The sequence below is a fragment of the Anas acuta genome, chromosome 2 (genome assembly GCF_963932015.1).
Source record: "Anas acuta chromosome 2, bAnaAcu1.1, whole genome shotgun sequence".
Taxonomy (NCBI): Eukaryota; Metazoa; Chordata; class Aves; order Anseriformes; family Anatidae; genus Anas; species Anas acuta.
This window is the reverse complement of record NC_088980.1, coordinates 43,165,039-43,189,621: the sequence shown is the minus strand read 5'-3', so window position 1 is coordinate 43,189,621 and position 24,583 is coordinate 43,165,039. Positions and strand designations below refer to the sequence as shown.

The 24,583-nt window shown below is 37.5% G+C and overlaps 2 protein-coding genes and 1 long non-coding RNA gene across 5 annotated transcripts in view; 2 read left to right on the top strand and 1 right to left on the bottom strand.

Annotated features, from left to right (window-relative positions):
• OSBPL10 (oxysterol binding protein like 10) overlaps positions 1-3,662 on the top strand; it is a 110,775-nt gene extending 107,113 nt beyond the window's left edge. For all 3 annotated transcript variants that reach the window (XM_068674459.1, XM_068674458.1, XM_068674460.1), the window contains exon 12: positions 581-3,662. In XM_068674459.1, the coding sequence (XP_068530560.1) occupies positions 581-625 (45 nt within the window). In that variant the 3' untranslated portion in view covers positions 626-3,662. The remainder of the gene's footprint in view (positions 1-580) is intronic.
• Positions 3,663-4,128: 466 nt separating this feature from the next.
• Positions 4,129-24,093, top strand: LOC137852583 (uncharacterized). Its single transcript, XR_011093944.1, has 6 exons — positions 4,129-4,712; positions 10,360-10,456; positions 19,400-19,626; positions 19,976-20,088; positions 23,380-23,464; positions 23,724-24,093. It is a non-coding gene; the product is annotated as an uncharacterized lncRNA (long non-coding RNA).
• Positions 5,626-24,583, bottom strand: part of STT3B (STT3 oligosaccharyltransferase complex catalytic subunit B) — a 48,085-nt gene continuing 29,127 nt past the window's right edge. Inside the window, exons 6-16 of the mRNA XM_068674456.1 lie at positions 22,900-22,998; positions 21,087-21,233; positions 19,036-19,084; positions 17,362-17,516; positions 15,444-15,655; positions 14,476-14,663; positions 13,815-13,986; positions 11,842-12,015; positions 10,686-10,799; positions 9,372-9,584; positions 5,626-7,323 (exon numbers count right to left, since the gene is read on the bottom strand). Of these exons, the coding sequence (XP_068530557.1) occupies positions 7,243-7,323; positions 9,372-9,584; positions 10,686-10,799; positions 11,842-12,015; positions 13,815-13,986; positions 14,476-14,663; positions 15,444-15,655; positions 17,362-17,516; positions 19,036-19,084; positions 21,087-21,233; positions 22,900-22,998 (1,604 nt within the window). The 3' untranslated portion in view covers positions 5,626-7,242. The remainder of the gene's footprint in view (positions 7,324-9,371; positions 9,585-10,685; positions 10,800-11,841; positions 12,016-13,814; positions 13,987-14,475; positions 14,664-15,443; positions 15,656-17,361; positions 17,517-19,035; positions 19,085-21,086; positions 21,234-22,899; positions 22,999-24,583) is intronic.

The following is a 24,583-nucleotide window of genomic DNA, read 5'->3' as shown; positions in this document are numbered from 1 at the left end:
ACCTTCCTTCAGTCCTTCAAGTTAGATTTAATTTAGCAATGAATTTTGGAGACCTAATGTTAGGCACCTAAAGCTGTGCTTTTTACCTTGAAACCCACACGTTGCTTTGCAAATGCTCTGTAGTCACGTCTCCTACTAATCTTGTTCTTAGCGTATTTAGGTGAATGTGATCTAAGGATAATTATCCAATGTAAGCAAGCATGGACAGTCTAAACAGTCTTGGGTTTTATCTGCTTGAAATGAGATAGATTTTACTAAGTTCATCTTTGTTCTTTCTTAGAGGAAAGGAGAAGCAAGTTAGACTTTGAGAGAATTATTACATGACTTGTAAAGTCAGCCAGCATGTGCATCTGTGTAAACCTGGAGTTAATCTGTTGCATCTTCCCATTGCTTCTGTTCCCTTTTGGAACGTTTTTCCCTTCTGCCCAAATTACCTGTAAATTCATTGAACGCAGAATTTTCAGATGACAGGGATGGAGCTTTTTGTGTGTTGATTGGTGGTATTTTGGCTTTTATGTGGAGATACGCAGGTTCAGCATGTATAAATCTTGTTTGTAAACTCTCCCTAATTTTCTTACAGGGCGATGGTTGGCTATACTTGAATCCTCTCTGGAAGACCCTTTGACAAGATACAGGAGATGTCTTATAACTTTACCTTAAAGGCATTAAAAGGAAACAGTATATAACTTGTCAGATGTCATTCAAAAGGTTCTGTTCTCAGAAGACACAAATGAGAAGCTATATACTGTGAACAGTGCATCTCAGAAAAACCACAAGCTCAAGTTTATTCAGGAGCCATTTTGCGTGTATGGATACACAAACAGCTGTGCGCATGTACATCTATACACATATACACACACAGTATGCATGTGTGTTTGTGTGTGTATTACTTACACTACACGTCAACAAAGTAGAAACACTAACAGTGATTTAAAGACCTTATCCTCTACATTTTCGGGCATAGGACTCGAGCTGGAATCAGCGAGGGTTCCCCGAGTTGTGTGCTTGCAGGATCAGGCCCTACGCTAGAATTTAAAAAAAAACAACACTTTTTTATTAGTACTGGTTAAGGTTTTCTATTTTTCACTTTTGCCAAAAAAGTTTTGCACTTAAAACGTGACGTCACTTAATGGCAGTCCTTCGGTCTAAACAGTCATTGAATAACTCACCTCGACACGCGAATGACACATTGGCAGCACGCTCTGTGGGGTGCTGATTTAGGAGCATGTTTCCTGTCACTTACGAGTATGAATTTTCTGCCGCCAAGTAGCAATACCTTCTCAAGAACTTCTGTTGGTCGCACTAACCCGCTGTGTCCTCACTTTTTTGTTTGTTCCTGCTGCCACACGTTTAATCGGTCTCCGGTCACTTGTGAGCCAGCTGCTTTTGGTCTTGCCGTGCGATGTTCTTTGGCTGTTGCCATGCCAGTGCTTTTGGGTTATGCGTTTTTGCCTCTAGCTTTCCACCCTGACATTGTCTGGGTCTGAGGCACCCCAGTTCGCAGCCTTGCCTTTCAAATTAAACCACTGCTGATGCATTTTTGCTCACGTGCCAGGCTGTGAGTTGAGGCAGGTGAGGCGGGGTAGGGGTCCTGCTCTGATGTGCTGCTTTGGTGGGTCTGCTCCTCCGCCAGCAGCTGAGACGCTGCTGCTGTGCATTGCTGCTGTGAAATGAGAGAGCCCTTAATTCCTCCTCGTTCAGGCTTTGAGCAGACCCATGTTTTCATTTCTTTTGCTTTTGGCCCAGGTGATCGTTTTTGGATGGTTCCTCATGAGTAGAAGACAAGTAGCTTTTTCAGAGAAATGATTTTCTGATGTTGAAGTAACGATTTAGTAAATCACTACTGAAATAAGAACATTATTAATGAAACAAATGAAATGGGATGTAACTTGTTTCATAAAATAAAGGAGTAAACAATCCTGTAGCTTGATCTTGCTTTGTCAGATAACCACTGTGACACTAAGAAGGTGGATTCTAGAAACGTGCTAAAGCTTCGCTGCTTTTTAGTTTGTATTTGTTACAAGTGAAGACGTTTTTGAGAGAAGTGACAGCAAAAGGCAAGTGTAAAATGTGCTGACTTCTGCTCAGTGCTTCTTTTACAGCTCCCCGTAAAGAAACCACTATATTTCTAACATACAGTAGCATGGATGCTTACTTTTCGGTAGTACTGATTAATTTTGTGCCTTTTGTCTGCTTTCTTAATACAACAGCTGTTGCTTTATAGATACTACACTAATATATTTAGGTCAAAGTACTGCTTTTATCTGTTCTTGTGTCTTGCTTTTTATAATACTTCATTTTTTTCGCTAGATAGTAAAATCTACTAAGCAACCCAAAAGGCTAAACAGAGGTGTGTACACAAGGCTACATGGCATTAGTTGTTCATTTGGACATATTTAACACATCTTTGCATTTAGAACTTCAGATCCCTTTTTAACGAGGTCTGTGCCCCCCTTTCCTCCTAAATGCTATTTTGTCTGCTTGTATATACTTTTTTTTTTTTTGCACATTAGAAAGATTCATGTTATAAATTATTTAAATCCTATTTTTAAAAAAAATGCGGACTGTATGAGCTTGGTTTTGTACCTGACACTTTTTTTAAAATGGAAAAATCTTATTTTTAGGTATAGTTGATGTTTTTCTGTAACAACACCAAAACGATGCCGTTGTAGTTATCATGAACTACTACCAAGTACCATCAGGAAAAGGCGTACCTTGTCACCTGCAAGAATCACTTTACAATGGATCCACTGGTTTAGAGGTTAGTCTAATAAGTAACTAGACGTACTGATAGACTTTGTAATGTCGTCACCAAGAACACTCTAAGTGCAGACTGAAACACATGCAACACCTCCTGCCAGATCTCTGACTTCATACACCAAAGAACAAGCCACACACTCACTAACAACAGCCATTGAAAACCTCTTGCAAGGCATGCAGGACTGCGCTCCTGAAAGAGTAGACCTCTTTCAGCTTTGGCGGTGTGACTGTCCAAGCTACAGAGATGTTGTAGCGTTCTTTTAAGACAAATTTTGAATAATTTTATGTTTGTAATTTATTGGAGATTTTTCCTGGCTGCATGGTTGGTTGTTTCTGCATGCCGAGAACATTCCACTTGTGCTCTGATAAATGTCTCGTTTTGATGCTGTGAAGAATCCTCTGATGCCATTACCACTGTTGCTTTTCCCAAGTAACTTGGGAGAGGTGAGCATTAAAACAGTCCTTTCGTTAAAGATCCTATCAGCAAGAGATTCCAGAACAAGATCCAGAAGAAGTGTCGCTTTATTTTTCTGATAGTTACGTGTTCCGTATATTTTACAAGTCTGAAAAGTAAATATTCCTAAGACTTATTCTATAGGTTGTTCCGATAGCTGTCTTAGACTTGCAAGTGATTATTTTCCTTTTCAAGTAGCCAATGTATACACTTGGAATTGTAATGTAAGACCTTACATGTACTTCATTTTTTTTTGTGCACACCTGTAGAAAGCCTATGCAATCTTTTTTTTTTTTTTTTTCTTCTTAAATTAGAAATGTTCAGAGAGAAAATTTATACCTTTTATCATTTAAAAGATGCTCTGGCAGTCTCTTCTGATTTGCCTTCCTTTCATAATTTGTGAATTTAAGATTACAATGCTCATGAATAAAATATTTGTTTCATTTAATAGTGGGATGCCCTTGCTCTTTCCATTGAAAAAGAAGTTAACTGCTATCATGTATTCTCAGGTCTGGGAGCACAGTACAATGCTCAGGGCATGTTTTATTTATTTATTGTTGTTTTTATTTTTAGCTCTCTGTTAATACTGTCAGACACCTTATAGGTTTTAAGTTGGACAGCACGGTGGCAGGATAATGGGGCTGGGTGGCTTTTGGAAAGCCTGGGGAAGGTGTTCCTTACTTTGTCACGTAAAGGAAACAGGGTAGGATGTTCCCTCGATTCTGAAAATAACTTCATTTAAACTAATTCTCAATCAGGTACCTTTTAAAATACAACTCTAAATGACTGCCTTATTGGACACTTGCATGGGGAAAAACATGCTTCACCCTTCCTGGTCTGCATGTTTCGAGCGTTGGATAACACAGGTCTGGTTTATTTTAAACATTCACCCACATCGTTGGAAAGTATCACGCCAGAACTCTTCGCTTTAACGCAAAACAGCAAACATTGGCTGTCAGTGAAACAAGAAAAGCTGCGTTCCTTGCCCGTCACGGCATTGCTGCGGGGCCGCGGCTCGGAGCAGTGTACACATTTGGTTTAACTACATTGTCACGAACGGTTTTAGTCACAACCAGATAGGATTTAATTTCAATTTTTACTCATGGTGGGATAATTTTTATTCACGGTAGGATACAAACAGAGGGCTGTGTCAAAGCAGTGAAATATTTTTTCAAGTGTGTTGACATATAACTGCTGGCTCCCCGTTTTGGAATTACTTCTGCAACTCAAAATAATTTCTTCTGGGCTAGCCACTAGTACCGGTGCCCTCGTTGCTTTCAGGTGTAATGACTAAGAGCTACAGAACTTCAGCAGTACTTGCTATTAGTGACTGCAGGCTTAGTTTTTTAACAACTGAAGGTCTGAGCCTGGCTCAAATATTTTTTTTTCTTCAGCTTTTTACTATACTGTCGCAATTATGCTCCAAAATCTGCAACCTTTGACTCAGTAGAACACCAGAAGGATAACCTATAACTAAGGAAACAGCCAAGAATGGAAGGTAGGTTGGGCAATGTCGCCAGATGCTCGTGTATTTTCCTTTGCTGGTACAAGGATGGTTCAGCTCTTGTAGCGTGATGAGCTACAGGTTACTACAGCTGAGTACTTCTAGGATGCAAGTGGCGAAGCAGGCACCGATGCTGCGTGCAGGTGAGAAACCAAGGAAGGTCATACCATGCCTGCTGTTTTTTTTTTTTTTTTTTTTTTCCTTTTGGTCATTTATTTTTAAGTGGCTGCATTAGTGATGCCAAAGCAACTTGCAACTTTTCATTTAAATGCAGACCAGTAGCAAAAAAACTTGAAATCAAATTAGATTTAAGACCATTCAGGTAAGTAACAGTCAGATTTGGGCCCAGGCTGGCTAGGACTCCTGTAGTTACCTTCTTATTGCTTTAAAAAAATGCTATAAAATTAGTATTATTTCTGCTCTATTACAGAAATAGGAAATTTCTAAAATAGGAAATGTATTTTGACAGAACTGTAAAAACCTTTAAGGAGGGAAAGGTACTGGTACTTTTTTTTTTATTGCTAAATAAACCAGCAGCATCTATTCAGCTGACTTTAGGATGTTCTTTCAAGTGTTTGCTTATTTCTACTGCTGTTGAGGAGACAGGATGTACATTTCCTTGGAAGAAGCAAGAAACTACAGCAGCTTAAACTTCCCTAGATGCTAGCAGCATTTGCTGAAGCTTGTGTTCCCTGAAACTACATACAGCCACCTTGGATTTCATCACAGCAGGGGTCCTATATTTCATATAACATCCTTCCAGCTTAGATTTATTAAGTAGCTGCTGTGGCTTCATTGCAGCAATTTCATGAGGTCAGCAACTTTAGAGTTTGAATGCCTTAATTCATTGCTAGGACTGTAAGTACCATGTTACTGAGTGAATCACAACAAAACTGACACAACACCCTTAACACAAAACTTGAATTAACTTTATTTTCCCCTACAGTCAACAACTGGTCTGCATTGAGCTTTAAAGCAACAAAATAAAATGAAATCTCCAAATGACAAGGGGCCAGAAATCCAGATTTAATTACCTTTGTGAAAATGTTGCAGCTGTAGTATTGGTCTGTATAAACCACTGAAGTCAAAAATGAGTTCATAAATCAAAAAAAATATTCTACACCTTGGGAAAGAAGTCAGCAGTAACATTCTCATAAGAACACTGTAAATTTACATTTTCTTCATGAAAGGTACATACTATTCTGCATTTTACATCAAATTATTGATGTAAGTTTTGTTTCTATAAAAAGTTACAACCTGTGGCAGGAAAACAAACTGCAAAACCCTTTCTTTCATTTTATTAAAAGAAAAATTTCAAGTCTGTATAAAGTTTTCCTATAGCTGGAAAGTGAACATGTTCAGTCTCCATTTATATTATCTTAGTGCATTTAATCTGACAGTTTTCACCACTTTTTTCCTTAAAAAAAACAAAACAAAAAAAAAAACAGTATAAAAGACAGACAAAGCAAATAGCGCTATAGCAGGAATTTCTTCAATTGATTTAAGCACTCTAAATAAAAATGCAGAGAAATAGATTTCCAGAAAAAAACTTTTTACCCTCACAAGAGAAGGCAGTGAGAGGGGGAAGAGGTTTGCAAACCCTCTACTACTGATAGCCACAGAAAAGGGGTTTTGTATACCTGTCAACCTTTTTTTTTTTTCCTTAAATAGGCTATACTTGTTTTATCAATGTAAACATTTACCTAAAATAGTTTAATTTCTGTTCTGAAGCACCAGCCACTGTATGGTGCTCAGTTATACATTACTATAGCATTCATTACTGTCATTTCGGATCTTTCAGGATACAAATTTAGCCCTTGTATCTACAATGTGCAAGATTTGCCTTGTCTACCTTATGAAGTGATAGTGTAAGGCAGCAATACTGCAATCACGTATGAAACAAAAGCAGCTTGTCCCATCTGAGCTGTCACCCAATTGATATGTCCTGTCAGCTCCTGTGGAAACTGCAGCTTTGCTTCTTACACTCCAGATCAAAACCAGCCTGCAGCAAGAGTAAAAGGACATTTAAAGAAACCATAGCAAAGTAATAGCGGGAGTAACTTATTCTGAACGTTTAATTCCAAAGACAGCTCTATTTCCTCTTAATTGCTGAAAACAAGTCATTTTAGATTTGACCATTCCAGTTAACATACTGCTGCTATTCAGCTGAACAGTGTTTTCCAAAAAAGATTGACAAGTATGCATGTGCCAAGGACCAAATTACAGGGTTCTTTGGTGCAGTCAGTCCAAATTCTCAACAGATTTGAAGGATAATATGTACCAATAAAAAAAATGCTGCTAGACTTGTATAGCAGCTCTGTCTTGCTTCACATTACAAATCTAAAACAGCTGTTCTCAATAAGCCAATATTTTTAATCAGACATTGCCTGAAAAATTTTGTACAATAATCTGGACCAATGATGGTTCTGTACCCTCATGTTGCTGTGAAACATGACTCGAGCTAAAGGCAAAGACTGGTTATCTCAAGGACAACTGCTTCGTATTAGCGATCAGAACAGTGTATTTAAACTGTCTTCCTGTTGGGTCTCTTGCCTTTCTTTAAAATTAGTTTATTCTTAATGTAGCCACGCTTCCTTTTGGAGGTCTAAAAAGAAAAACAGAATACAATGTATTAGTTAATGATTTAGTCTTGACCGCGTTTTTACTACTGTGCATTGCAACGCCTGATCTTTCTTTAGATTTATTTTTAAAGAGCTTAACGGGTAAATCCTCAACTAGGTATTATCCATTTATTATTTTTAAAGTTGGGATTGTTAATTCATGCCCAACATTTGCTTTCGTACAGGCTGTACTTTTTCAAGCCCCATATACCAGATATGTAGATTTATTTTCAAAGCTTGTGCTGAGGCAGAATTAATAATTAACCAACAAGATAAAGCTCAAGTAGGCCAAAGAGCAGAAGCGATAGCATTAGTTTTGTTTGGAAATCCCTTCTTACATCTTTTCGCACTATTTGATTCTCTTTAGAAGTTAGCGAGCTAGACAGTAATATTTGCTTGAAACAGTATTTTTCAAGAAGTAAGAGAAATTGAATAGTCACAGTTTAGTCTTTAGTCCTCTGCTGGCTGTAGGTTAGTTAGCTCTTTCTGCCCTTGTATAAATCAGTGGATTTTAGATTCCTCTTTTTTTTTTTTTTTTTATTTAAAAGGTGTTGATGGGGGAAAGTGTTAATGTTAGTCTTCACTAATACTAAATTCAAAGTTACATAAATACGGTTAGTTCCTGACAGGCAGAATGGTAGTGTCTGCCACAAGTCAGAAAGTAGGCAACTCCCACACCTGCTGCAATTTGCAGCATCTACCAGCAGCCTCTGATATGTCAGTTAAATATGACTTTTTTTCCCCCTTTTTACTAAAAAATAATAATATAATATTTTAAAGTGAGACACAAACTAATACACAATACTCAGACGGTGTTATTTCTCTGAGTTTGAGCAATGTCACCCTTCACAGGGAAAAGTGATTCGAGATGGACTGGATTTCCAGTAAGGAAGCAACTGTTGAAAACCTGTGGCTACTACAGAGCCCTCAGCACATACTTAAGAAATCTGAGTTTAGCCATTAGCCCCACGCTCTTTGCTGGTCCTCTGATTTCTTAATGGGAAGCAGAGCTGGTTGGTACTGCAAGAGTTGGCTATGGATCAGAATTAGCATCAGTGTTTATCCTGTCTTTAGACAGAACTGAAACATCCACAGCTTAACTGTGGTCAGTGCATCTATCATTGGTAAGAGATAAAGCAAGGCTGTATTTAAGATCAGAAGTTATACTGTATATGTATGATAGGCATAGTAAAACTTCTGATTTCTCTTTAAGGCAAGTCTAGCTCTGTTGGCAACTCCCAAATACCTTAAATTTTATGAGCTTGCAACAAGCAAGCAACTTTTACCATTAGGAGTCCACTCTAACATTCCCTATTTGTAGTTCTATGACACGCAGCGTAAGATTACTGGCTGTACTAAATTAGTTTGTTACGTGTTTGTTTCTGACAGGATTCTGGAATTCCCTTTGCGACATGTTAGTATAGATAGAAATCAGGTTTTGTGAAGGACAGGGCTGCTAAGATTCTCCCAAACATCCCTGATAACAAATCTTTCTTACTAGGCTGAAAAACCACACCACAACTAACGCTGTTAAAAACATTAAGAGGACTTCAAACAGGAAGCAGCCAGACACTAAATTCCATCAACAAAAAAATCATATTTAATTTATTTCATACAAAAGTACCATTTTTAAACTTCTAGGCATCACTACTTTCAAACAAAGTCAGAAAGCAACTTCCACATTTTTTACTTAGTGAGCCATAGTCACTGAAACATGAATGGATGTACTTTAGAGATTATACTTCCAGTTACATGAAGACTTAGGAGTTGTAACAGCCAGTGACACACTCTATTTCCAGTTAGCATTCTGCCTAAAAAAATATCTAGCCTTGTGTCTTTACATGCTCGTAAGTTAAGCAGACAGTAAATTAACAATTATTACCAGCAGGCAGGTCTGATATTGGACACTAACATGAACAGTATCCGTAACATTCTGGCTAGTGGAAATACATAATTCACCAGCTATGTGATGCACTGTTAAAAACAAACTGCCATTTCCTGACCCCTTTGAAATACTTCACTGGGAACCCACCTTCTTTGACAAATACTTCTGTTTCGGTACAATGTTGGTTACTCTAAGTTTATGATCCAATGTCTCCCTGTTGTCTAGTTGTTTCACCTTGTATATTCTAACAAGCCAGTGCTCTGAGGTAAAGGCTTCCTCCAGATGTTTAAATTTAATGTCCTTGTTTCCAATCTCAGCATTTCGTGTACGATCAAATCCTGGAGGTGTCCGAAAGTCCAGCTGTAAAGATTAAAGATTGCATATTAGTTGAAGGTATAACCTGAAACATGCATCACTGCAAACTATTGTACTTCATACCATATGACAACAATTTCCTCTGGGCTAGTCAAAGGACGACACTTCCCTTACGCTGGTTATTACTACACAGAAAACTCTCGTAGTTATTTTTTTTTTTTATTTTTACAATTGAGAAAGATAAAAAAGTCTCATTCCTACAGACGATGCAGAAGGGAGCACTTAGTGTCTGAACAGAAATACCACTTCTACATTCAGAGATAAAACTATTCAAGCAAAAACCCAAGGTACAACAGCCTATGGTAGCTTTTTAGCACAGCTGCTCATGTACTTGCTGATCTTTTATACCACCACAGTTTGCAATTTCACATTTTCTGTACAATCTAAAATAGTTTCATATCAGGCTTATCAGTTAAATTTGATCCCTGTGTTAAGAATAAGATCAATTAAGCTCAAAGTTTTAGCTGAATAAAGGATTCTTTTGCTAACATATCAAAATGATAAGCCCTTGGGGCAAGGGGTGGTGGTGGAGGGAAGAATGGGAAAAGAAGAAAAAATGCAAACGAGGCAGATTTAGCTATGTACGTGTTCGATGATCCCAAAGGGGACTGACAACTCTCTCAGAGAATTATACCCTGCCCTTATTATACAGTGTAGTGTTGCTTAATACACTGATGTGACTTGGACAGGAATCAGGTAGTTTCTGACAGATACTAAATCAGGTGGTTTCTGACAATTAACTGTTTCCCTTATGTTGTAGGGAGTTTTACGTTTGGCTTTCATAACAACAAAGCAGAAGAGTTAAAGCTTTAGCGAGTGCACTGCATAACGGAGTTAAGACACCCATCGGAAGCAAGGTAAAGGACAGCAAAAAGCTAAGTACAAGGCTTGGTTAGCAGCACGAGCGCTTTTGTCTAGAGGCTGTATGCAGTGGAACACGTGCAGGTGTTGTAAGTGGTAAAGCAGACTCTTACCTCTGATTCTGCTACTACAAGCAATGCTCAATCTAAAAGATGGAAAATGCATCAAAATAGCATTTGTTTTTTGACATTTTAATTACGATTCAGTTGAAGATTTTGCACTAACCTGCATCTCTCCAAATCTGTAATAGGACATTTTATACATGAGGCAGTTCAGTAAAGTTGGAGAACCTGCCTTGTCTACCCGGAATTCTCCCTGAGGAGTGAAGTAATCACTTTCCTATAAAAATAAAAGAAGATAAAAAGAGTTGAGAGAAACTAAACCCATATTTAAGGTCATTTCTCATTCCCTTCTCACAAAACAAAAAGAAAACACAACAACAAAATATTTTTATAAAAAAAATCTAAATTGACATCTACAATTTAAAAGCTGATCAAGCCAGTCTTAAAACAGAAAGCTATGGTGCTCATTAAAGGTAAAACTAGTTTCAAACTACCTGATTGTAACCCCAAACTGCATGGAACAACTTTCCTAAATCCCCTTTACAGTCTTGCTACAAATTTTGTCACTTCACAGTAAGCAGTTACTGGAAAACAAATCTGAAAATGTGAAAGTTAGACATCTACCAAAATTCTTTTTCAGAAATGTGAAAAACCCTGCATCGTAAGTAGACACTGTCACTGGATACTTTGTACGTGCAGTGTCAAAACAAAAAATTTCTGTTTTTGTGTATAGTACAAGATGAAACTATTCATGCAGGCTACTCCCTTAAGCCAGCACTAATTATCTAGGAGATTTTGTTAGGCTTTGCAAAAATCTGTAGTAGTCTTTGCATATCTCTGAGATATTCTAATAACTTACTTAAACTCTGTGTAAGTAAATATTAACAGTTCAAACTCTGTAATAGTAGGAAATAAGCTAAAGAAATCTGTAATACCAGCTGTTTAAATGTTCTGAATGATCCTACTTTTTTTTTTTTTTAATAATACGACATTGCCTAGTGAGACACACAGAGGACTTACAAAAGATATCCCGTGCTTTTACTATCATGCAAAAAGGTGAAAGACTTTTGAGGTTATTGGTCTTTCAAAGCCATAAAAACTGGGTTACAGGCCTCTGCAGTGTTATTCTTCTCCAAAAACAACCTCCAGCATGTTTTTCAAATGAAATTGTGACAAATGGAGATTTCCCTCCACTGTTATGAGTACTACCAGAAAGGCAACAATGTACATAAAGGTTAAAAAAAAAAACTAGAGATGGAAACACAGAAATAACATGTAGCCAAGAACACTTCAGTGTTCCTGTGAAGTTTTCCACTTACTCGAATATCTTTGGGATGCTCCCCCTCTGCTATTCTCACCATCCACAAGAACTTATTAATATCATCACCAGAGTAGCCAATCACACCACCAAAAATAATCAAAACGTAATCCACATCCAGGCTTCTCATGATCTCGTATGCTGCCGATTCATTTGAGGACATCGCCTTCCCCACCTGTATCATAGCAAAAAGAGCTTAAGTGTCTGCATAGGAGCCCATTGCACAGATTCTCAGATCAACAGCCTGCAAAATCAAAGTCCAAGAATACATATTTACTGAGCAGACCCCAAATTTTCATTCTAGGTAAAGAAAACCCATTGCTTTGATTTGGAAATCCCAAAGCCCAACCTAAATAGAAATATTTTCTCCTCCGTATGAGAAGTGCTGCCTGTTGAAATGAGCTGTGTAAAACCTAACAACAATCATTTTTCTTTTGTGGCAGCTACAAATTTTTCAAGTCACAGCTGTATTGCCAAAAAGTCAGTATGGCAGAAAACACTTAATTACAAATTATTTTCAAAGCTTTAGACACAGTCTAAAATGAATAAATTATTTGAAATATTATTGATTTATTCCTCCCCTTCACCCCAATTTTTCTTTTCCCTTTCGTTGATCTCTCCTTCAGTAATTCAGCCACGCTGCATTGTACTCAGCGGTGTTGAATTTAGGGAAAGTTTATACAGAGAAAACATCTGAATAGAGCTATGCTTGAGTTAAAAGCATACATTGGCAAACCAATGTTTTGGCCTTGAAAATCTTTTTAAAGCTGCATCTAAAACCTCTTCCAAAACGGTCATTTTCCACGCTAAGAATTCACTTAGGTCAGGAACTGGCATCAGTTTCGTAGTTCTGTTTGCCATTGAATTTCTTAAAGTATAATAATGTCTCACTGCAGTAGGAGACCGTAACTACAACATAAATAATTTTGCATCCAAACTGGTAACATTCAGTTAACTCAAGAACTTAATTAGAAAATACTAAGCTTATGCTGCAATCTGTCAAAAAGATAGAGAACCTCAATTTCTTGGCCATTGGCCTAATCGATGTGAAGTTATTCGTCAGATTTCTATTCTTGTGCAGGACGAAGTCAGCTGGCAAATATTTCAGGGCAATGCCTCGTTCAGAACAAAAGTTCAGATATTTGCCACAAAACACACTCACTGATTGTTTCCCGTTCTTCAGAAATGGAAGCTAACAGTGGCAGCAGCCGTACTGGAGAGAATTCTTTATTAAAAACCATTATTACTAGCTGCTGTAGCCTGCATGGTTACTGTGCTTACGAAATGCAGGTGTCTCTATTCACCTGAATACGGTCTCTCTATTCACCTGATAGGCCTTGCCCTACTGGGACTGGCTGGTTTATATCTAACATCTGCACTACAGACACTGACAACAGCAAAACGGAGCTATCTATAGAGTAGACAACAACACAGAGCTATCTGAGTTGAATGAAAGAAATTACAAGTTAGATGTTTTATCTACCTGCATATTTGAGGGGACAATCACATCCAGTCTACAACACTTGCATTGCTACTCAAACTTTCTCAAATTCTCAAGACACCTAAAAATTCATCTGGTCACTTTTCATAGTGCCATTCAAAATCCAGTCAGCAAAAGCACTGCTGAACTGAAACGATCTATATTTTGGATTGTGCTGGTCATGGGGGGACTGGTTACATGACTCGGTACTATCTATCCTCCCACAAAGAAAAGAAGAGAAACAGAAGTGAAGTTCTGGAGACTCCCAGAAAACAAAATGGAGAACCCAAAAGGAGAATCAATCCCCTCCAGCCCCAAACCAATCTTTATAACGGAGTTCTAGGAGATGCCAAAACAGCCCCGTTCCTTCCACCTGTTTCCCTCTCCATGGGATTTTTTTTAATACCATACTATCTATCAACTGACATTTACAGTTTCATGCTTGACTGAAATGTAAATGTTTCTGTGCTTCTGCAGAAAGCTGCCCTCCTTACCAGAGCAATGTGGCTGTTGTTCCAAGTGTTGTTATCAACCAGCGTTGTGCGGTTGGCCATCCCTGCTATCTGATAACCATAGTCCCACCATGACATTACCCTGGCGTGCTCGTCTGTGTTTTGTCTCAGCCAGTAGTAGGCTTCCCTGAAGTCATCCAGGATATTCCGAGTGCTGGAAAACAGAGTTCATTTTATTCACATCGATATAAATGCTGGCAACAAATTGACTGCAACATGATAAATCTGGGCTCACAAATTAAGATCTTCTTATGTGCTCATCTTCCTTTGAGTGGTTCTGTCACCAGTTTGCACTCAGAGGTTTGACAGCTGAATGGCCCGAAGCTGAAACTGCTTTTAAAGATGTGACTAAATGCATTTCCAGTTGAACATATATCCATAAACAGGTTTTATGACTCAATTACTTTTTTTTTTTTTAATTTAAATCACCACGTTCATTAGATTTGGATAGGATTACTTTCATACGTTCACATTAAATATTTTCTTAAATTGTATATATTTTTGAGAAGTAGAGTATTAATTTTTATTCAGGTGACAATTCTGCCTTAATATAATTAGAAGGCAGCAAAGCAGATTACAAACGCAAAGGAACTAGAAATACTTTTGCCCTTAAATTATTTTTCAAACCTGTGACCTTACTCACCCATCATGGTTATAGGAAGCGAGAACAACGCTAGGGCTGGAGTATGCATTGCTTGTCACCCAGGTACAGTGCACCGCAAACATCATCAACAACATCAGCATCAGCATAGTAACAATGTTTTTGATATTGGGACCCAGTCCTTCTTCTGTTTTTTCCTGTTCAGATACATGTTTCCTCACTTTGCCTGCCTAAACAAACACAAACATAGCTGTTAGGGCAACTTTAATCATCCATGGCAACGGAACCGAAATGCCTTTTTCTTCACGACATGCACTTCATAACTGCGGTGGAATACTATAAAAATAGACCGAGTTGTAAAGTAAATTAACTACGTGTGCACAAGAATATTCTGACAATCCAGCAAGTTGTACAAATGGATTATTCCCCAATAATCCATTTAGGAGAAAAAAAATCTATTACATGAGGGCTACTGCATGATTTAATTTGGCTTAGTCTGATGATGCCCATTTATAAGGCAGCATGGAAGAGAGCAGGACACAGATGTTTACAGTGAGGAAAAGGGAGAAACCCAGGGCTCGTGCATTGTCAGAGTTCACGTAACAATGCCTAAAATAAAAACAAGAATAGCTAACACCATTTTCTTCAGGAACAGGAGAGTACACAAGTTTAGATACAGAAATACCTTTCCATATAATATATTATTCTTTAATTTCACCTCACCTTAGAGGAAATACAAGAGGGAAACACACATTCAGTGATGCAGAACTGCTAGAACTAGTTAAAGAGAGCAATCAGCTGTCTGCCATCACTCTGGCAAGCTGGGTCAGCACTATAGACTTCCTTTTTGTTACAGGCTCATCACTGATAAGCTACAACCAACCACTTCTACGCTGACAGTGATTTTCTTTCAGGACATCACTTAGAGCTTACTGGAGAACCTCAATGCTTATTCTGTATTTCAATGCTAGTAATTCAGACCTTTAGTGGAATTTTAAATATCCCCTCACCTTATCATACAGGTTGCCAGGGTTCCTTTTGTCATCCTCATCGCTGCTGTCCTCTATTGGCGGATTTTCCCTCTTCATATCATCACCCAAATAACGCTCAAAGACATTAGAGAAGGCAATTGCAGACAGCATACAGACCACTGGAGTCAAAGTGAGCATCAGACGAACCATCACACCGGCAAAGTAAACGGCACTGATTGCATACAGAGCAACTGCAGAGGGGAAAAGAAACACCTACTGATGACATTTAGAAAGTTACAATCACTGTGACTGCACACATACACGCTGCTCACCATACAACTGTTTTTAGAAGTGGGCTGAGCATCTGCGTCTGTAAAGACTTGAACACGCATCTTGCATTGCATTGCTTTTTAGTTTATGGAGATAACAGTTCAATTAATGCTTATGCCTTTTGAGCCTCAACCCCTACCTGAAATTCATCTTGACGACTATTAATAATAACACAACCACACTTTCATATTCATTAATAATGCGTCAGAAGATACATTATTAGTGAAATTTAATATCACACCAAAAATAGTATGGGAATAATAGGTAGTTTCATTTGGTTAGAAAGACCAAATAGCCCTAGGCCCAACAAGTTATTAAATCTGTAAAAACAAAGAGTTAGTGTTAGAATCTCATATAAGTACCAAATTTTAATTTAAATTAGAGATATCTGAACAAATTGGGGGCTTGTCTACATTATAACAACATACAGACATAAGGTGATACTGTGAAGCCTATTCTGAAGCAAGTTATCCTGGACAGTATTAAAAAAAAAATACCACCACAAAACCCCAAGATTTTCAGGATAGCAGGATTATTCACAACACTTTTCATAGGAGGAAAAAACAAACAACAACCTGCATGCATTCATTAGGAATATCTATTGTTCAAGTAATAGTGGTTATTGCTAGTTTGCAAACTAGCTTCTGTGAAAGATTTGCTATGGAAATCAAAGGGGATTGGTTTATCAGGTTACATTGCATAAATATTTTGCACTTTGTAGCGAAGTAGCATGGCTCTCCGTTCTCACTCATAGGTCTCTTTAAGCTGACTTAAATAGATGGTGCAGCACTAGGAGGCTGAAGGGGGTTCCCCAGCACTGGTCTTTACTGCAAGCAAAAGAGCATAAAATGCTCTAAGGTCAGAGGATTTAACACCGATGTTCCCATTGCCAATGGGGTAATCTAAAGAGGCAGCTGTATATGACTAGAGCCTCCTGTTGCCACAGAAGTGCAAGACCGTGTGATCTTCACTCCTTTTGGACTACAACTCCAAGTCACATCCTTAGAAGCCTCACTCATAGTCTTAGAAGTCTGCTGTCAAAGGAAAGCTTCATACAAATAAATTTGTTGTCACTGACACAAGGAGACCCCATACCTGTGCTTAGGCTTGCACCTTATCTAGCACTTGCTCCACACCAAATGATCCAGCTCACTAAACTAGCTGAAAATCTGGAAAGAAAGTTCATTTTGAATCATGCTCTGTGGTTGGATGAGAGCCAGAAGAATACCTAGGGACGAATTGGGTGCCCTGCAGCCTGTGTGGGGAAGGATCTCCCCTTTTCTGCTGCACTGAGCTGTTCACCTGGCTGTGCTGTGAAACTGTACCCCCACTCATGGCTTGTGAGATCAGCGCGTGGAAGAACATGAACCTCCAAGAGCCACAGTGACAAATCCCACCTTTCTTGATAAGGCTCCATCACCAATCCACCAATCTCTGTATGAACTGAGTTTTTTATGGATGGTTTTAAATCCTGCTAGGTGCAGGCAACTTGTAACATTCACCTTTAAACACATCATGTTTAAACCTTTTCTAGAACATGTCATACACCAGCTTGGAGCAAACAAACAAAATAGAATCAAGTCGAAGACAAGAGTTTTCAAAACGATTTTTAAATATTTTCTCTTACCAAAGACTCTTTCATCATTGATGTTTTTGATACAGAACCACAGCCCTGCTGGGAAAGTACACACGAGAATATGCAGATCAAAAAAGAAGGAAACCCATGTTGTAGGCTGATGCTCAGACACAGAGGCAATGATCGGGATGTGAATTTTCGCATACCTTTTTTAAAAAAAATTCAGTTCAAATTATTTTGAAGAGAGAAAGTTATTAACACCTGTAAACATTAGGAGTTCTGAAATTCATTTAAAAGGAAGCATTTCAATGCAAAAGGTTAAATGCTCTATTTAGCAGAAACCTGATGAAACTTTTACATCAAAAAACGTTCCCATGTCTTATTCACCAGAATGAAAACATACAGCTATGGAAACCATCATTATATTTTGTAGGGCCAGTTATCCACACCAGAAAATTTCCTAGGATTTCAATATTGTATTTCAAATGCTCTCCTCTGCACAAAACACCTTCATTTGCCTAACACATCAAGTTGAAGGATTAAATCCCAGGCCAGTTAGTGATGCCCCCACGTTCTCTCAGATGCTGTCAGTCAGGCCTTGTCTACACTTGGAATTACAGGTCAACTAAACAGCGTGTTGGACACTGAATGCGGACAAGGACAAAACTATATTAAAAGACAGCTTACACAGGCTTCATCTGGGGTGCCGTATGACCAAACAGTGAGGTATCAAACAAATGTCCTTCTTCACCGAGATCTAGGCCTCATTCAGAACTGATGTGTTTTAAGCACAATATTGACTTTCTAATGTAGACAAGCCCTCAAAAGTTTAATCTTTGTGTGTGTATACATATATATTTATATACACATACACACATATACACACCATATGTAAGTGCAGGCCATTTCCTCTATAGGCAGGGAACATCTATGTGTTCTTCAAATAAATATGAGGCTTCCTTACTGACACCTATTCTACTACATTTATTACAGGGTTGGTAAAGAATCCTGTATGAGCTGGACTAAGGAGCCTGAGGGAAAAAAAGAACTAGAAAGGTCTGAAGTTCTCCTATCCCTGTTTTTAAAAATCTACCAATTAAAATCCATCTTAAACACTTGAATAAAACAAAGTATTTTGCAGATAAATATTCTACATTAAGTGTCTGGCTAACGAACTGAATGCTGGATTTTTAAATGTTAACTAAAGCAAAAGAATTATTCACAAAACCATACACGAATAAACCAAAATTGTTCAGAGTAGACATCTGTATACACAAAACAGATTTATGAAAATAATAAACAGGCAACATGCAAGATCATGTGTAACATCTTCGTGACTTCGTGCAATGTTGTGCAATGAAAACAGCAGAAGTTTAAGGCTCTTAGTAATTTTTAAGCGTGTCCTCAAGTGTTGATATAACTTTTGGTTATTCTATGCTGAAAAGCACTGCTGTTTTGTATAGACAAACATATGATTAAGATACTCAAAGACTTCCAAAGAAGCAAGAAATTTAGCAAACAAATTAGTGATGAAGGTAAAATGGTTGCAAAGATCACGGAACAGTTACTACGCATGCTCTCTTTACATAACTGATCAAAATCTCACGTATTCTCCTTGACTTAAATACTAAATCTATTTGAGAATGAGGAGAGCAAAAAAAAACCCATTAGTTTTCAGTAGAATTCTATTGATAGCTCATGCTTATATCCTTTATCTCTACTTACCCAGTGTCCCACAAAGAATAAAATCTGCCACTCCAAGGAGCAATATAACCTGAAAAAGAGGAGGGGAAAAATTTTGCTGCTTAGATATTTTATTGCAATATATATATATTATATATATTATCCATAAGATTCTTCTTTAATTTCTACTTGCCTTGCAACTGTTTCAGCTCTCTCTACATACAGATATAGACAAGCTGAAACAAAAAAAAGTTGAATCCTTGTACTTATTATCTAAGCCTTTGTGCATGATGCAGTAAGTCTTCACTTTGATATTTACAAATGGTACCATTTGACTTCTTTTTAATACCTAGTTTAGACATTTAAATGTTGTGTTTAATGCTCTATGATGTATTTTTCCCTTCAGGCTTCAGCTTACTCCCAACCAGTTGCATGCACAAGTAAGGAGGCTATGCTAGCAGATGTGAACTAGCTGGTTATGGTCATCTCTGGATGTATCCAAAACACAAGACCAGATGGGATTCTCTTGAGAGTGCTGAAAGAATTGGCTGATGTGGTAACTACCCATGACCTTGATCAGGGTGCTAAGGCCTTTGTTGCCTGGAAGTGCCTAATGCTACACCCCTAGGAAAGGTAAGAAGGAATATCCGGGGAACTCCAGGCCAGTAACCTGAGTCCCTAGAAAGTCTGTGAAGCACAGCATCCTGAATTACATCATTAAATGCTTTTAAGACATTTTCCTAATTTCTCATCTGTAAGCTGAAGAAGAATGGGTTGGGCAAACAACCATTCGATGTGTTGAAAATTGACTGTACTGACAAGCTCAAAATAGCACTTGGTGGCTTGGTGTCCCATTGGTGGCTGGCTAGTAAAACAAAAATATTGCAGAGGCCAAAAGAGTGAATTGTGATAAATTGAGAATAAATGAAAAGCCTTATGGCAGGCAGAACTTCCATCCAGAACTTTAACCTCCTTCTTCCAGGTGCTGCACCCTGCTGCTGGAGGATTATTAAGAAAACAGCGGTGGAGCTGAGTGCCATGAGATGGCCAGGGGTCTAGATCACACAGTACACCAGGAAAAGCTGAGGGAACCAGGTTTGTTCTGTCTGGTGAAGCAGTGATACTACCAGTGAATTTCAGAAATTGACATTAACACTTCCTAAGAAATGCAACAGGAGACATATTTTTCTATGTATCGAAATTAGGAGCCAAATTTTGTCTTAATATGGCAGTCTGAAAAATTTCATGAAATATTAGTAGGACCTGCTCATACATACTGAAAAGCAAATTTCAAACCATCAAGTTTTAGAAGACTTTCAGACAAATATAGATGTTAAATATTCTTTTGGAATAACGGTACCATAAGTAACAAAAATAAAACTGCAATTAAATAGTCCAAAATGTTAAACGACTGATACCAGAAAAATCTACACTGAATCTGTACATCCACTGCTAAACTGAATTACAAGAAATAATTCAGTTAAAATAAAAACAAGTTAAATCTCAGATTTTTTTTTTAAATAATATTCTGACAGAATAGTATATGAGGTGTAATGTTAAGACCACACAATTTACACCCATCAGAATTCAGTTTTGGCATGGCTGCCATATTTATCTATGAAAATAGATCAGGAAGGAAGTATAGTGCTGGATGACCACGGATGTATGTCATAGAATCAGAATATGGCTGTTAGGCATCTGATGACTGCAACCAAGCAAAAGCAAACTTGTTTTTGTGAGGCTGGGTAAAACTACTTTGAAGACCAGAAACTGAACCACAGAAGGAGAACTCATAGACATACATTAATTGCAGTCATACAGAAATGTGGTTACTTTCTGAAATACTTGAACCTATCTCATCTTTACCTATCAATGCTATTTAGAATAGATTATCTGTGCTTATCTTCATAATATGCTTTTGCTATTGTTATGTTCCTCATACCAATCTGACCTTTTGTGTGAAAAGAAAAACAGAAACAAAGCAACATGGTCATTGGTTTGCTGTGGGGTTGCCAACATCTACTTAGACTAAACCAAATGTTGGCCACCCGAGTTACCTGCTCCTAAGAGAAACTGTTTTCATGTTTATTTACCTGTGTATGTCAAGTAGATGACGCTCAGGAATACAATACCAGCAGCCAGGGAGACACCCAAGAAGAACAATGTCTGAAATTCTTGCTTTGTTAATCTGTCTCTCAAATACTGCAGAAATGCATAGGCCTGCAGCAATGCAAAAACACCTGAAGACAGACAAAAGTTTTTGTTTAAATCCTCAAAAGAAGCAACAATCATTAAAGCAACTGGCATACTTCACCTATGTTTGAATTACAAAAAAACCAAAACATTTAATACATAACATTACATCTGAAAGCCAGTATAAAATCAATTTCTGACAAATAGACTTTAATACTTCATAGGGACGATAGTCTGAGTCACTGAAAGAAAATAACTACTCTCCAAAACATTCTTTGCTTATTATATATCAAGAGCTCCAACATCAACTGTCTCTTTGCTCCCAAATAAACTGAGTTAAGGGAGAGAATCACCTGAAAACTAGATTGCATTTATTTTCTCAAAAGCACAGTTTAACATATGTAGACATCTTGAAAAAATAAGATACGGCTCTTGGCTAGCTTAAGTAATGAGTTGCAAGGAAAGAGCCCAGACAACACAAAGCCAAGACTAATACAGAAATATATGTATGTGGAAATTAAGCTGCTGAACTAAACAGTGGGATTTAATAAAGAAAAAAAAAAATAAACCAAACATCTAAGTGAATACAGACAACGGAATTATACAAAGCTAGCATCAAAACAGCAGATTTCACTAGGTAAGTATTCCATATGCTCAAAAAGGCATTTCCAAGTTTAATATTAAACTAGAACTTAAATACCATTTTCTGTTGTTATTTATTTCAATGCGTATAATCAGATCAATCCAATGATTCATCCACTCTAAACTGAAAAATCACTGGTAGCTGGCAGAAAGAAAAAAACCCTCAAGAACTCAAGTGTATTGTATTTCTTCAATTTGTGAATAAAATCGTGATGCATGATGTTGAAATTCACTAGTTTCAAAGTTCTAGAGAACAGCACAAACTGTCCACTAAATAACTGTAAAATTCTTAGGATGCAAACTATGGCTTGATAACCTTTACACCATCCCTTATATTTAGAATGATAAAAGAATCTCTCAAACGTATTAAAAATATTTTTGAAGTATTTTTTTCTGGTGAACTTTAGTTATATTAATATTGCTGTCCCAAATCCATTTTCTTAAGCGACAATACGTAATTAAAAAAGAGGAGTCTAACAAGTTAAGTTACATCACAAAAAACAGTGTATGCTCCAAATAAGCATCGGCCTAGCAGCCTTAGCAGACTGCTGTTGTAAAGAAATCAAGATGTCTGAATGTTTAACAGCTACTGAGAATAAGCTTACTTTAAAAAGAATCAAAAAAGAATAAAATCAGTTATTTAAAATCAGCCTACTATATATAGCATGTCATTTGTATCTAACCCACTTTGACAAAATTATCAACTCTAAAAACAAATTGCTCAATAAAACCCGTGTTTACCAATAACCATGTTTCAATTTTACAATGCTCGAAGGCAACATTATATTGCAAAACAGTAGAGATTATCAATGTGTAAAGTAACTGCTTGTCAGAATGTGTAAGTGATCCACGGTTATGGAGGCATTTTACCTCCATTAGCTCATATATAGAAGGATAATGTGTTGATTGGAAAGAAAACTTCCCTACAGATACTGAACAGTACCTTTTTTTCTTTAACAATTTGTTTTGTTAGTACAAGGCTCTTTCTAACACACGGAAACAGATCTGCAAGGGTTTGAGGTTTTCTTGTGTTGAACATGCTGTCTGGAAGCACACACTGAGTTTTCTTACCTGCAGCTGCCATGTGTTCACTTGTTCTAATGGGCTGAAACCCCACAAAAGGTATCTGCATCGATAATATTAACCCCACAATGTAGAAAGTGCTATATGCTAGAAAAAAAGAGGGGGGGAGAGGGCAAAAGAGAAAGGTGAGAAGTAAAACAAAAGAGTACGCACATTTCAAAACTAGATTCCATAGCATTTCAAACACAGCAAACACATAGCAGAGTCCATTCCCCACCTTCAGACATCAATGACAATGAAACAAAACCGTATTGTTTAAAATATTTTGCCCATCCTAATAACTTGTTTCACCTTCTTTGATTAGAATAAGGTTAAAATAAAATGGCATTCAATTTTAAAGGAAGTAGCAAAGTACTGCTGTTCCTAATTATACTTTTTTTTTTCCTTGTAGGAAAATGAACCATCTAGCTAAGATACTCTAGCTTAGAAATAGTTCTCTCTTCTCATTTGTTTCTCTTGTTTTTGCAGAATATGTGTGGAAGAAGAGATGCCAGATAAGTAAAAAGAGCAGCTTCTGTATGAGGAGAAATTAAAGGGACCAGACCTCAAAGAGGTAAAACATTTAAAAGCGCACTTACTTAAAAAAACAGCAAAATGTATATTTGTTCTTTTTTAAATGCAAGAACAGAGGCATGGCAAGAAATTGAAAAAAAACACAATTAAAAATGAATACTGAGCATCTGTATTAATAGATGTGGATGAACCATGGGGACTCATAACCCCCCAGAAAGTGGAGGCCAAGAACACAACAGTATTAATAACATGAATCATTATTATGTATGAAGTGATATTCATGTATTTTCTCCTGACAGGATTTTGGTCCTAAATATTCCAGGGAGAGAGAGATGGGAATAGAAGAAACACCAACTGTGAACAGCCACAAATCTGCTTGCATTTTGAAGCAACCAGCCAACTTAAAAACCAAATGAGGCTTTCTTCCCTCAGTAACAATCACAAACAATGCACCTCCCAGATTTTTATTTTTTTAAAACTCCTTCAATTCATAAACCACAGGCTTTGCTATGGCCTCAGTCCTTTGAGGAGATCCTTGAACCCATACAATCCTTTACTAAGCTCCACGAGAACAGGTTTGGGAACCAGATCATATACCTGTGGTATTGTTTTTGTTGCACCTGTGTGTTATGCTCCCAGCATACCATATACTTTGCAAAAATCACAAAAAAATCCCTGTCGCGATGCTTCCAACCACTTCCAGCCATCTTTGCTGGTGTGTGCTTTCAAGCATCTGTATTTTGCTGCTTGGCCTACCTACTCATCTATTGCCTCTTTATGTCACTGAAACACATTTTTGCTGCAGGAAACTCAATTTTTGAAGAATTCACTTCAACATAAATCATTTATTGTACCATAAAACTGTTGCAACACTGCCATCCTGTGGAATTCTAATGATTGGCATAAATCACCAGGCTTCACATTTGTTAGACCATTGTAAAGACTCATTTTTAAACCCAGCCCTACAATTGGCATACTTCATATGTCCGCTTTTTTTTAATCTATTTCTTCCCACTTCTTTCAAGCAGCTATCACATATGCTTGCCTGGCATCAAATGAACAGGTAGGCTGATACAATTTTTCAAGGAAGTTAGTACACAAAGGTGATAGATACATCATCACAATCTTTCCATGTTCCTTTGCAAAGACTATGCAAACA